Source organism: Neophocaena asiaeorientalis, unplaced genomic scaffold (genome assembly GCF_003031525.2).
Source record: "Neophocaena asiaeorientalis asiaeorientalis breed wild unplaced genomic scaffold, Neophocaena_asiaeorientalis_V1.1 scaffold669, whole genome shotgun sequence".
NCBI lineage: Eukaryota > Metazoa > Chordata > Mammalia > Artiodactyla > Phocoenidae > Neophocaena > Neophocaena asiaeorientalis.
Genome location: NW_020174694.1, coordinates 725162 through 739904, shown reverse-complemented (window position 1 = coordinate 739904; position 14743 = coordinate 725162). Strand labels below are relative to the sequence as shown.

The 14743-nt window shown below is 35.4% G+C and overlaps 1 protein-coding gene and 1 pseudogene across 1 annotated transcript in view; both read right to left on the bottom strand.

The window, feature by feature from the left end:
• SMCHD1 (structural maintenance of chromosomes flexible hinge domain containing 1) overlaps positions 1–14743 on the bottom strand; it is a 133499-nt gene that overhangs the window by 23515 nt on the left and 95241 nt on the right. The window contains exons 35-43 of the mRNA XM_024758934.1: positions 14253–14340; positions 13496–13627; positions 12450–12599; positions 5912–6038; positions 5623–5742; positions 4558–4643; positions 3808–3930; positions 2147–2337; positions 253–362 (exon numbers count right to left, since the gene is read on the bottom strand). Of these exons, the coding sequence (XP_024614702.1) occupies positions 253–362; positions 2147–2337; positions 3808–3930; positions 4558–4643; positions 5623–5742; positions 5912–6038; positions 12450–12599; positions 13496–13627; positions 14253–14340 (1127 nt within the window). The remainder of the gene's footprint in view (positions 1–252; positions 363–2146; positions 2338–3807; positions 3931–4557; positions 4644–5622; positions 5743–5911; positions 6039–12449; positions 12600–13495; positions 13628–14252; positions 14341–14743) is intronic.
• On the bottom strand, positions 8675–9278 carry LOC112409040 (essential MCU regulator, mitochondrial pseudogene; annotated as a pseudogene).

Below are 14743 nucleotides of genomic sequence, written 5' to 3'. Positions count from 1 at the left end.
TTTATTCTTAAAAAACTGAGATACTTAAAAAAATCTTAACATATATTACAAAGTTTTATTAGAAATAATGCTAGTAACGTAAGAATTTTATTCAATATTTTCCTCTAACAGGAAAAATGAGAGAAGTAAATATTAATAAAACTATCACTTATAAACTAAATAAGAACATAATTTTCCATAGTCAGTAATTTATGTATCTGGATCACAAATGTTAACATCTGTATAAAAAAAAGCCATCATAATGTCCTTTACCTGTTTCACAATGTTCTACATTATCTGGAAACGTTAACAAATCTCGGGCAAAGACAGGATCTCCAATGGGTTTAAAATACAATTTTCCATTTCGGTAATGAGGCAGAGCTCTGAATTTTAAAAAAATTTAAACAAAACATGTAACTTTTAATCAAAAATATATATATACTATGAAAAACATATGAATATACTGATTGTTTTTGTGATCATTTAATCAACTCCCTATGCAAGGTAATACTGCTAAATTATTAACCGTTATGCCTTTAGAAATGAAAACGATATTTACCGTATAAAAATATCTTAGTTTTATCTGTACTGCTATTGTCAATTAGTTTGTAAAATCAATATAAACTAACCTTTGTTTAGTCTGACAAGGAAAGGAGAGAAGCAGCCTCTCAAGCTGGCCCTAAACGAGGATGCCAATGATATGACTGTCTCATGAGGAGAGTGGCCCTAGAATAGACGGGGGGAAGGGGCAAGGCCCAAGACTGAGCATACGAGAGGGAAACAGCCCAGTACTCTGGCCACCTGTCCTCTGACACACTGTACAGAATGAGCAACTCAAGTCCAGGGATAACAAGGAGATTCAAGAGATGGAGGCTGACTGGGGTGTCAGGGCTTTCCCCTTCCACATACGGTAGCTTTTCCCAAATCTTGTAGGTAGGAGTAGAGGTTGGGGTGGCTTTAAGAGCTAGTTAACTCAATCCCAATAACAGGCACAATACCAGAAAGAGAGAATAACTAGCTTTTAGAGCAAGCATTAGCCTTAAATATCAGATTCATACTTTCCTTAAATCAAGAATTCTTAACTTGGTCCTCAGGGATTATGAAAAAAAAGAGAGGACCTCCTGGAGGTAAAATTACTTTTACAAAAATTATTACCCTTATAAACACAGTCATTATGATTTGATAGGATTTCCCATGTTGTTTAAAATGGGTGCTGACTGGTAGCAGAGTAGGAGATTTTAGAAGCAGATAGATTTGAGTTCAAATTCCAGCTGTTTCCTGAATATATTTTTAGATTACAAAGTGAAATAAAATGTTAGTTTAATGACACAGTAAGCTCTTAACATTAGTTTCCATTCTCCTTCAAGTCCCCATACCTACCCAGCTGTACACCTTGCAAACTTTGTTTAGGAATCTAAGAAAATTATTGGGCAATACTCTGTTATACATTTTAACATTTTTGTTTTGCTACCACCATTTTGTTTTAGTCTTTTAAGGTAGATTTTTAAAAATGGCCAAAAATTAGAGAACATATAAAATATTTTAAATTTTAGATTAAAAATGCCTAATTGGTTTGCACAGTTATTTCCTAAAAACATACTTTGAAACGTAAATGGGAAAACACTTAAAGAAACCAGATTTATATTAAAACAAAGATGTAACATCCTTAAAAAAAAAAGGTGTAACATCCTAAGTAGATGGTCTCTTATATTTCAACTTAGCTAATGGCAGTTCCAATAGAGAAACCTTCTCTACCTAAATGATGGCTGCTTATTTTCACACGACATAAATAGGACAAAAGACATGTATCTATACTCTTACTCCAAATAAAGGTGTTCCATATTCTGTTAAGAATAATGACATCTTACCATCCTTCCTGTTGCAAAGGCCAAAAATTCGCTTTGGGTTTGTGTGTTTGTATGTGTATCTCTCATACATACAAATAACATTTAATTGGCAAATTAAACTTGGCCAGCATATATGATCAAATACACTGCAATACTGATCTTAACGAAGATCATATTTGTGATGAAGACAAAAATAATGCACATATGCTGAGTCACTTCTCTGTTTAAGCATCTTTTAGAGAAATTTTAAAATTCGGTGATTTGATAAAAAATAGAAAAGAAATTTCTGAAAAAAATCATTACTTTCACTTTTTTCTAACCTTTTCCAATCTGGAAGAGTCTTCTTATAAATAGAATCAAGGGGCAACACCTGCTGACGACCTTGGGTTTCGTCATAGATACGACGTGCAGCATCAGTGGTCAGGGTGACCACACAGTCCATGTCACTTGCCAGATGCCAAGAAATAACCATTGCGGCTCTATCATCTTCAATTTGTGCCAGGTGCGCAATCTATAACCCATTTTAAAAATCACGTAAAAAAGTTTTAAATATATATAAATTTGACATTAAATATTTTAAAAGCCCAAGTCTAAAGCAAAAACACTTTTTTTGAAACACTCACATAAATTAACAAAAAAATCTCAAACTGTAAAAGCTTACTGGCTTAAACATATTAAACTGTCTCTTCTGTTATTAAATTTAAAAAAACTGTTCCACAGATTAAACTACAGTAAATTTTGCAAGTAACCAACTAAAAATATTTGGAATATTATCAGCTAGGTGATGTATTTTTTCCCCACATTTAATATCTCTACTATTGGGGTGTGTCAACTGATAAAGTAATCATAAAATACACTTAAACCTAAATATAGTTATATACTATACCCTTCTAAGCAGATCTTTTACTCAGATGACTTTTCAGAAAACAAATCTAATCATCACAGATAAGAATCATTTCTTCTGCTTATATAAACACTTTAGAGCTTAGAATTAACAGTCACTCTCCTATTTACAAATACAGTTGACCCTTGAACAACGTGGAGGTTAGGGCCACTGACCCTCCAAGCAGTCGAAAATCTGCATATAACTTCACAGTCGGTCCTCCATACCCACAGTTTCACATCCGAGGATTCAACCGTTAGGCAGTACTGTAGTCGGTATTCAATTAAAAAAAAAAGCTGTGTATAAGTGGACCCTCACAGTACAAACCCATGTTGTTTAAGGGTCAACTGTATAGCAAGTCCATCAGTATCCATAGGGGACTGGTTCCAGGAACCCCCTCAGATACTAAAATCTGTGGATACTTAAACCCTTTATATAAAATGTCATAGTATCTGCATATACCATCTTGTACACTTTAAATAATTTCTAAATTACTTATAATACCTAATACAATGTAAACATTATGTAAATAGTTGCCAACATATGACAAACTCAAGTTTTAGTTTTTGGAACTTTCTGGAATTTTTCCCAAAATATTTTCCATCTGCAGTTGGTTGAATCTGAGGATGCAGAACCTGTGGATACAGAGGACCCACTGTATTTTAGTCACAAGCTTGCTCAAAGTCCAACAAGGTTGAAATTTTGTGGCAGATTTCTAAACCTCATTTATTGCACTGATATGGTCACATCTACCCTTTATTCTTACCTGATCTGGTAGCAAAAACCTGCCCTAGCAATGAGAACATCACAATGTCTACTCTTGTACAGTAGTCCCCCCTTATCTGTGGTTCCTCTTTCCCCAGTTTCAGTTACCCACAGTCAATGGCAGTCTGAAAATATTAAATGAAAATTTCAGAAATAAACAATTCATAGGTTTTAAACTGCACACCATCTCAGTAGTGTGATGAAATCCCACTCTATCCTGCCTGGGATCCCCAAATATCGATATCATCATGGCTCCATGATCTAGGATCACCCAAAGCAGATAGAAAACAAGATAATAAAATGTAATGCCTCTTAAAAGGCTTAAACACAAACCTTTCCTAAAACATCTCCACTGCCTTTAGTATAGTTTGGAAGAGTACATGATCTTCTGGGTTTTTTCTTTAGTTCTTCCTGTTCTGATATCTTTTTCTTCAAAAGTGCTTCAATGTGTGGCATCTGTAATTTAAAAAGAAAAATTAACTGCAAGGCCAATTACAGTTACTTGTGTACCAGGCAGAGAAAATAGCAGAGAAAAACCAACAATTTAGACAACTCGAGAACATAGTTACAACTCAAGAACATAAAAGTTACTAAACAGCTAGCTATTCCTTTCTTATAAGAATATGATCATAGTAATGTGAAGAGTCAACCTCACTGATTCTTTTTTTTCTTAGTTAAGAAATACATAACGTATAATAGGACTTATGAGTTATACACATAAAGAATGTAAGCTTTAAAAAAATCTATTGTCTTTTGTTACTTTCATTTTCTTTGCCACCACATATACTGATTATCACTTAGGTCTCTTCAATGCAAGTTCTCAAGTTGGTGTATTATTAATTTAATTTACTGGTGTCATTAGATTAGAAACACAAACTGCAATTTCTTTGAAAAGAGCACTCCGTCATTGTTAGCCCATTTTAATGTCTAGTAAGTGACTAGATTATAATCCACATATGGCTTAGTACGCCAAAACAACAGTGTACATAACATTCCTAATAAAATATGACTGGTAAAAAAAAAAAAAAATTACAGGTTAGAATTTAAAAAGAAAAAACTTTCACATATACTTGGAAACTGTACCTGTTGTGTTGTAGGAATGTCAATATTGTGTGTTTTTAGTTCATTTCGCAACTGGGCCTCTTTTAATTTTGCTTCTTCAACTTGGCCTAAAATTAAAAACAAACAAACAAAAACTATCAATTTGTGATAGCCCCCAAAATACTGTTTTTGAAGAATGTTTTCAATCCCTTGTTTTTTTCCTTTTAATGACTGATGCTAAAATGAAAAATGAAGAGTATTATAGAAATTTTAAATTAAACTAAAATCTAAAATTAAAGTGCATTTCTAATACACAAAAATAAAAAACAAAATTAATGCAGCTAAGGGAGGTAGTATGATATGTTGCAAACCACAAGTAATCTTGGAAAAGCTATTTAATTCTAATCCACATGACTATACATAATTTATACATAATTGCATAAGGTTATTCTAAGAAACAAATAGGACTTTTAAAAAACAAATTTTCAGTGCTACAAATTGTGTATTATTTCATTACTCTTAGTTCCTATTATCCTCTAAATATCCTTAACCTGTGAAAAAATCCGACAAATAGAGCACAACTCAGCAAATGCCTTGTCTTAAACAGTATACAAACATTATTAAAAACTGTAGCAAATGTTCCATGTATTTATTAAAAAATAAATTACATATTTCTCTGCTGCAGATATATTTTTTGCTGCAGATATTTTTAAATTGAACTACACACAGTCGCATGGCTCAAACTAAAACTTAAATTACATATCACTCTTTCAGTGATATTGTCATCCAATGTCTTTTGCCAAATGCTAGAGCTAGATATAAACCTTATTACTGTTATGTCAAAACCTTTAAATTTCTATAGATTCAGATTTCTAGTAAAAGTTTCAAATTTTTGTAGGTAAACAAGATATACACTTATTTAACATGCAGGAATACTTCACCTTAAGAAGATCGAATGATGAGTAATATTAACCATCACTACCACCTTTCTGCCGTGTCCTGCAGTTTACTTCTAAGTTCAGAAAATTAGACAATGTTTGTGTCTCATGGCCTCAACCTTCTACCTCACCATTCCCCAAAGCATCATTTGAACACAAAATGACTTACACTTCATCTCATCAAGAAGCTGTTTGCTGGCATCAAATAAACTTCTATACATTATAATAGACTTAGATAATTGGTCCTTTTCTTTTGTAAGTGCTGCCATTTGTTGTTGCTTCTTAACATCTAAGAAAAAATATTCAGACAATTTATTTCAATTTTTAAATTGTGACTTTTCCGAAATGTCATAACATGATTAGATAACTAGTAAGCACCATGTTAATGGAGAGCAAAACAAAGTTATATAAAGTACCACAAACGTACGAGTTTATCCTCTATTTTCCTAGAAACTTACCATTGTAAAACATAAATGGTAGGATATATGATTCTAATGTTCTTGATAAACCTGGTAGCTGAGGCTCAAACACAATAAAATACTCAGTGCTATCCCTTCCAGGACTATTTTCTGCCAGAACTAGACTCTGTATAAGGAAAAAAACAGTAAGGAAAAACGAGATTTAAAAAGCTATTTGTAAATGTATAAATGTTATATATCTCATTGTACTCTGTTTTCAAGTAAGTGGTAAATTTTAAAGGCAAAAGGCAAAATTGACTGACCTGTGAGATTCATTAAGCATTCATTAAAACATCAGCAGCACCATCCAAGACACAGAACTCTCTACCTTTTGTTATTGGTTTGAAAGTCAAATTATCTTATCAATAAATAGTTTATGCAAAAATTATATACAATGGAAAACTATAAGAAAAAGTTATCTTTCCAGGCCAGAAATATCAATGGCCACTTATATCCTGACTAGAAATATCTTCCTGATTCCAACCTCTAAGTTCAAGCAGTGTGAAACAGCTGACGGTATGAGTTATAAAAATAATCACAAAGAAATGCACAAAGCCCAATGCTGAGTTTAAGTTACAGCTGTTACCATGGAAGTAGACCCACCAGTCCCAGGTGACCAAACAAAAGGTCCTGAAAAGCTCTAAAGATTTGTCTTTTGTCTTTTTTAATGTATTTTTCTTCATTAATGAGCGCGCGCACACACACACACACACACACACACACACACACACACACACTTCTGATATACTTTGAGACCATAACATATAACTAGTAAATAATGCAATATATTTATATCCTAAATAACTTTTTCAGTCTTACAAGGAAACAATAGGTACTTGTTTTGTTTTTTTTAGACCACAATAAAATTCAGATATAAAATTTTAAAAACTCTAAATTGATAAAACACTGTAAAACAATCCACGAAATAATAAAATTATAAGTCCATCATTAAACCAACCCGCAATCCCACCACTTAGTTTCTGAAAGCTGTTTTCAATGTATTTACATGAATATAAACACAAAAATAAAACTGTTTGCACTTCAAAAATAACATACTTTATACTGTAGCAATTTGCTTTCAGCACTCATTTTAATCTGTCAATCAATTCAAGTGAATGTTTAAATACCAATTTTTTACATTTGTGCATAATATAGATACAATACACTATAATATCCTTTCACTGGGTGATAAACATTTCATTTAAAAATTTTTAGCTATTATTTATAATACAGCAAAGAAAGTAGCTTTCAGTACTTCTTGGTGTATTCTCCAGAATAGAGAAATATAATGACTTTTTCCCCCATAAATTTTTGGGGTTTTTTTTGCGGTACGCGGGCCTCTCACTGCTGTGGCCTCTCCCGTTGCAGAGCACAGGCTCTGGATGCACAGGCTCAGCGGCCATGGCTCACGGGCCCAGCCGCTCTGTGGCATGTGGGATCCTCCCGGACCGGGGCACAAACCCATGTCCCCTGCATCGGCAGGTGGACTCTCAACCACTGCGCCACCAGGGAAGCCCTCCCCCATAAATTTACCTATCTATCTATGGCTGTGTTGGTTCTTCATTGCTGTGTATGGATTTTCTCTAGTTGAAGTGAGTGGGGACTACTCTTCTTTGCGGTGCGTGGGCTTCTCACCGCGGTGGCTTCTCTTGTTGCAGAGCACGGGCTCTAGGCGCGTGGGCTTCAGTAGTTGTGGCACACGTGCTCAGTAGTTGTGGCTCCTGGGGCTCTAGAGTGCAGGCTCAGTAGCTGTGGTGCACGGGCTTAGTTGCTCGGCAGCATGTGGGATCTTCCCAGACCAGGGATCGAACCTGTGTCCCCTGCATTGGCAGGTGGATTCTTAACTACTGAACCACCAGGGAAGTCCCTATAGTGACTTATTAAAAGTTTATTTTAATAGGTAGTATCAAATTTCCCTTCAGAAAGCCTCCATCAATTTATCCTCTCACCATCAGTCTATAAGAATATCCAGTTCCCCTGATGCCTGGCCAACACTATTTTTTTTTGTTGTTGTTTTTAACATTGGAGTATAATTGCTTTACAATGGTGTGTTAGTTTCTGCTGTATAACAAAGTGAATCAACTATACATAAAGATATATCCCCATATCTCCTCCCTCTTGCGTTTCCCTCCCACCCTCCCTATCCCACCCCTCTAGGTGGTCACAAAGCACCGAGCTGATCTCCCTGTGCTATGCGGCCGCTTCCCACTGGCTATCTGTTTTACATTTGGTAGTGTATATATGTCCATGCCACTCTCTCACTTTGTCCCAGCTTACCCTTCCCCCTCCCCGTATCCTCAAGTCCATTCTCTAGTAGGTCAGTGTCTTTATTCCCGTCTTGCCCCTAGGTTCTTCATGACCATTTTTTTTTTTTTAGAGTCCATGTATATGTGTTAGCATACGGTATTTGGTTTTCTCTTGCCCTTTATTATTTTTTCATCTAAGGAATCCAAGTTTTGAAAGAATTCTAAAAAGTGGTATTTCTCAAGGAGTTTTAAACAATCAAAGCTTCTTCTGATTGCATGGGATAACTAGCCAGTGTTACTCAGCACAAAAGCTGAGCCTTTAGTTAGCCTATGCAGCCGCTGGGCTTTTGTAAATAAGGAAGATTGGTCCCAGGTCCCCACGACTACCTTGTGGATCCACAGGGGCCTGGAGGCCCTGCGTTGTAAATCAAAGACCTATTTGTTCAGCTGACAGATAGGACAGCAGGGTGGAGAAACTGCAACGAGCCTGCTTGTATTGAGAAAGTTCAGCCATCACTCAGTCATACAGAGCTGAGGTTTATTATGTTTATTCATAATTTGATTATGCTCAGTGGCTAGCACATCTCCAGGAACCTCCCGGAGCCTGGGGTCTGAGCTATGGTCGCAGACCATGCAGGAGGCTTCCCTGGGGTTGGGACGCTGAGGGTTTTCCCTGGGCCCATCTGCTGATAGGGAAGGAGGAGAGGCTGCGAGCATCACCATTTCTTAAGTTAGGGCTTTCTCCTTTCTATACTTCTCCACGCCCTATAAGTCGTCGTCATCATCATCCTCTGGAACAAAAAGATCATGCTCCTCAACTAGAGCAGCAAAGTTCTTGCTAATTAGCGTCCCGACATAGAGAAAGGGGATCACAATGGAGAACACCCGGAGAAGGCCGAGGGACATTTTCACCGGTTTGGGCAAAATGGCGCCGCTGCGAGTAACGATGACTGACCTCGATGGTACCAGACTCCGAACTAAGCCGCCCCGTCCGGCGGAGACATCGCCACCTTTCCCCAGGCTCAGCCCGCTCCGGAAAGCCCCAGATCCGACGGGTGCCAGCGCCAGCCAGCGACCCGCTCCGGACGCCATCTCCCAGCTCCCCCCCTCGTCTGGGCACCTGCACCCCACCACCCGGCCCCCGTGCCGCCCTCGGGAAGCCAACATTTACTATTAATCAAGTACTTCTTTCTTCTAAAACAATGTATTAAAAACAACCAGTCATTATTGTTTTAACTAGCATTTCCCTGATTATACTGAGGTCATGCTTCCTGTTTATTAGTCATTTATACCTTCTCTTCCACTAACTACCTGCTTCTGTTCTTTGGTCATTTATTTTTCTACTAGATTGTCTTTTTTCTCATTGATTTGCAGGAAGTTCTTTAGGATGTTTTAAAAATATGTTCAATATACTGTACTATTATATGGTTATACCAATATGTTAATATTATTAATCCTCTATTTATATATATAGTTAAATATAAAATCTTTTCCTTTATGTCCTGTTTAAGGAGGCCTTTCCTATCTCAAAGTTTTATAGCTTGTAATCTGTGATGTACAGTTTACCAAGATACATGGAATAACAGAACTGAAGAGAACTGAGGAGTCCAAAACTGCATCCATACACAAATGGCAATTTGGAATATGAGAAAAGGATAAATATATAGCAGAATAAAACTCAGACACCGCTTTCAGAAATTCCCAGATCAAGTAGGCAAATAATATAAAGAATTTGAATAACACAATTAACAAACTTGAATAATCATAAATTTAGATTAAAACTTTAAAGAAAGCAGTACAAGTTCTTTTTTAAGCCAACAGGGAACATTTACAAATGATTGTGTTTTATACCAGTGTTTCCCAAACATCCCTAATGATAAGAATCACCTGCAGAAACCAGATTCCTCAGCCCTGCCCCAAACCTACTTAATTAATATATGGGTCAGGAGCCAAGTAGGAACTGAGAGATTTCTGCTTATTCAGTGAGATATTAGGAACCTCTAGTGGAAATTCATATGCATGACATGAAGCTGTGATTCCATATGCAGCTGTGGGGCAAGCCTCAGAAATGTGTACAGCAGGGTAAGTAATTTCAAATGCCCATGGCGGGGCCAAGGAAATAGGACAGAGGTAACCAGGATATAGGTAGTGGACTACGTGTGTTCTTCCAATACAAACCGACTCTGCATGTTCAACATGTCTTCCCCACCCTTCTTTGTTTTTCAACCTGTGGTTTTCATTACCTAATTTTTGTTAGGGTACAAGAAAATTTCACTTTACCATCCACTATAAAAATAAGAGAACAAGTGTAAATATAAGTAGCCACTGACACTTGCTCTCAATGTCAAGAGATGAAAAGAAGTATCATGGTTGCAGCTGACTGGAAAATCCTGCTGCTTGGCCCCATACTGCCAAGTCTTTAGAATTCTCCGAATAAATCAGGAATGCAAATCTCTTTGCGAAAACTCCAGAATTTTTTAAATGTTGAGAACTAATTAAAATGGAAATGCTGTAATGTTCGGTGACTGCCAGACCAACCAACAAGTTGAACTTTAGACCAGGTACAAGCTGGCAGTCTCCCCAATTGTAAGCCTAATATTGCTAAAACAATGTGATTTTAGCCCTGGATTAGATAAAAAGATAAACACCACCACCAACAAAAAAATACAGAAAAGGTGAAATTTCATATTTAATGGTACAGAAAGAATTATTCAATAAACAATACCCAAAAATTTAGTTAATAAATTTTTAAAAAAGATAAAAATAAAATCAAGACCAATAAAAAAATTAAAGGCCTAAGAATACAAGAGCTATCACTGTGAATACAACCCTTCCTCCTGCCCTAATATAAACAAAGCTAAAATCTAAAGACAAACTCAGGACAAACTCAGGAAAAAGCTACTTATACACAAAAGAGCATTAACATCTTTAATATAAAATTAAGAAGAAAATGAATCTCCCAGAAGAAAAAGAGTTAAGGGATATAAAGCAATTATACTCCAATAAAAATGTTAAAAAAAAAAAAGTTAAGGGACAATCCTACAAAGGTCAAAACCATGAAAAATGTTCAAACCTTCCTAGTAACAAAGAAAATACTTAACAATAGGAAGAGTGGTTGAATTTTAAAAACCATTCTATTCAGGATTGGTAATATGAGAATGTACACGTATTTCTGGTGGGAATATAAACTGAAAGGCAATTGGCAATAACTACCAAAAGGCTAAAAATGTACACTCCCTATCTCCAATTCTATTTCTAGCAATTTCTTAAGGAAACAGATTTGTGCAAAGGATATACATAGAAGAAAGCTGATGGAAGCACTGTTGATAAAACTTTGCAAAGAAACTAAATTTTCACTTAGGATTGATCAAATAAATTATGATCATCAATACAATGATGTAGGTTTATACTTGCTGGTAAAGAAATGCATCAAGGATGTGTTAAATGAGAAAAGATTTTCGGGCTTCCCTGGTGGTGCAGTGGTTGAGAGTCCGCCTGCCGATGCAGGGGACACAGGTCCGTGCCCCGTTCCGGGAGGATCCCACATGCCGCGGAGCGGCTGGGCCCGTGAGCCACCGCCACTGAGCCTGTGCTCCACAACGGGAGAGGCCACAACAGTGAGAGGCCCATGTACCGAAAAAAAATAAATAAATAAATAAGATTTTCATGAAAGCAGAGTTCTATTATATTAATGAAATTTTATACCCTCCTCCATGTCTATATAAATCATACTCACAGAACACATCCATGCAGTGTCAGTGTATACACAGAAAAGTGTGGAAGGTTATACACTGACTTGCTAATCATCAATATCTCTGAAGGGTGATGATATAGTGATTATTTTTGATATTCTTGCACTGTGTATTTTTTATAGAAGTAAAACTATTTCCATTTTGGGAAAAAAATGAATAACAAAGGTTAGCTGGTTTTACTAAACTTTCCTAGATATATGTACATTTTACCTGGGCTATGTTTGAGTCTATTTCTAGCCACAGAATGGTAGCTTTTCAACGAAACATGAACATCAAATTGTCACTGAAGTTAAAATCACTCCACTTACAGAAAACAGTCATCCACAGGGGAAAAGAGGGTCTTTCTAATAGTAACAATGATCATGGGTTCACTGTGTAATAGCTTAGAGCAAAATCTCAAAATATTTTAGCTGACTTTCCAATTTAATGTTATAATTAGAACATCTTCATAGCTATACATACAAAAGAACAGGTATTGTAATACTGTGGTTTAAAACATTAAATATGGAAACCTTATCTACCGGAAGACAAAAATATTACCGTGATTTCAGCTGAACCTTTCACAAAGGGAAATTCAAGTGTTCTAACTTTCCCAATAAAGAGTGGGGTGTCATCTTCCTCATTAGAGCCTTTGATGGTAGCCGTTACAGTGCCAACCAAATCAATTCCAGTATGATTGTTGTAGTCATCCTTAAAGCAAATAACAAAAAGTAACTAATTAGAAGAGGTAGAAAAAGATTAAACCCAGAGAAGGGCATGGGCAAATCAGAAATATGACCTATTTATAAAGCCCCAAATATTAAATCATTCTGATCCTTCTTACTCCAAACACAAAATTCAGGTCTCAGAGTAAGTGCTCCACAGGCAGGAAATAATCCCAGAAACCATAAAAGAACCATCTAATACAATAGCTCCCATCTAATACAGTGGCTCCCAACTCTATTAAAAGGACTCCCATTTAAAAATTAGCTATGTACTATACCTTCAGCATCTGTATGTGATCTAGGGAAGACCAGTTTAAGAACGACTCATGTGTCTAAAACAAGAAAATACACTGAAGGAGTTAAGTACTCTATCAGCCAAACTTTTCATAAAAATGAAGGGCCACTAGTGTGTCTTACATGTTTTTGTTAATATTCTTAGCAGCACTATTGCTGCTTACCCTCTGGGTAACTGGAAGCTTTGAGGAGCTCATTATGATCAGCCATGAGAGCAGATCTCTTCAAAATAAATACTTTACTTCCTGCCCCTCAGTGAAACGGACACTGAAGAATCAACTTACTTCACACATTCATAATGCATACATAAAATAGTGGATTAAAGATATATTAGGAAAGGTAGGCAGATTTCTGCATTTCTGAGTAATTTCTACTTAGTATATCTGGATTTTATGTATAATGTTAAACATTCTCTATTTGTATTCAAGTATAAAGACATTGATAAGTATTTCATTCATCTGCACAAAGTTTTCCTATAAACTTAAACTGAATAATCCAGATATGATTCTATAATAACTATCTTGCACCCTAAAACTAGGAATAATTTTTCTTGTTACCCTTTGTAATTTGGAAGTAAATAAACATTACCGTGATACGAAGATATAAATCTTTGACCAAGGTCCTACTGGCAACTGAGCGAACATTTGAAACAGCTGGTGTAGCAGGCTGAATTTCAGGAACTAACTTCACAGGTTGATTAGGTAGAACATCCACTATAATCTAACAAAAGAAGCATTCTGATTAACAATACATTAATGGCTTAGTATTAAAGATGAAGAGAAGAAATAGAGAGCATATACTAAATGAAATGAAATATTACCTTCTAAAATGTATTTCCATTAAATTCTTAAAACTAATCAACTTGTAAAAATTGAGGATAAAAGGCATATCAGATTAATTTTTGAATGTTTACCATCTAAAAACAAATTTAGAAACACTTAAAACATATGTAATTTAAAAAAATTTAGTGCAGTAACAATAATGAAGATAATGTATGTTAAACTACCTTAAACTTCATTATCTAGAATCCTAGTACCTGAAATGTTATTAACTGAAACATTTTCATGTACAATTGATAGGAGCAACCTTACCATGATATAGATTAAAATGTTTACTAACTGAGTCCTCGATATAAAGAGGGATGGAAAAGTAACTTCTGCATCCGGTCAAATTTAATCAACATAATTTAAGTATGTACTATGCTAAAATTCCTGAAGATGGCATTATTTATACCTTTCAACCAATAATTAACCCACTTGTAAACAAAACAACACACTCCTCAACGAAGCAAGAAAATGTGAAGCTAACTAAAGCTAACTGCCATGCATAAAAAGAATAAACAAACCTGCTCACTGTTAAGGATATTTGCTTTATCCATCATAAAACCAAACTGGATACAATATGGCCCCACTTTGTTAGGAATTGCTTTATCCCTAAGTTAAAAAGAAAAAGACAAGATCACTGAAACCTTTTAAATAAAAGGGGAAGAAATTCAAAACATTAACATTTCTTTTCCTTCCACAAAAAGTAAATGAGTAAGAGGAGAGTTACTATTACTACATTCACCTTCATTCACCAAATATTTCCTGCAATATCAGGCTTAATTCCAGATCCCTCTTACCTGGACATTCCATCACAAAACATCTAGAACACAAACTCTGGGTGTGGCAAAAAATGAAAGAATAGGAATACAAAGTTGACAAAGTAAACACAAAAAATGCTGAATTATATATCAACTGAATTTTGCTTCATTTCTACTCAGTTTTATATTGTGAATTTCCTACTCAGTTTTATATTGTGAATTTATAGATTATCCAGCTTATCTTTTTTTTTTTT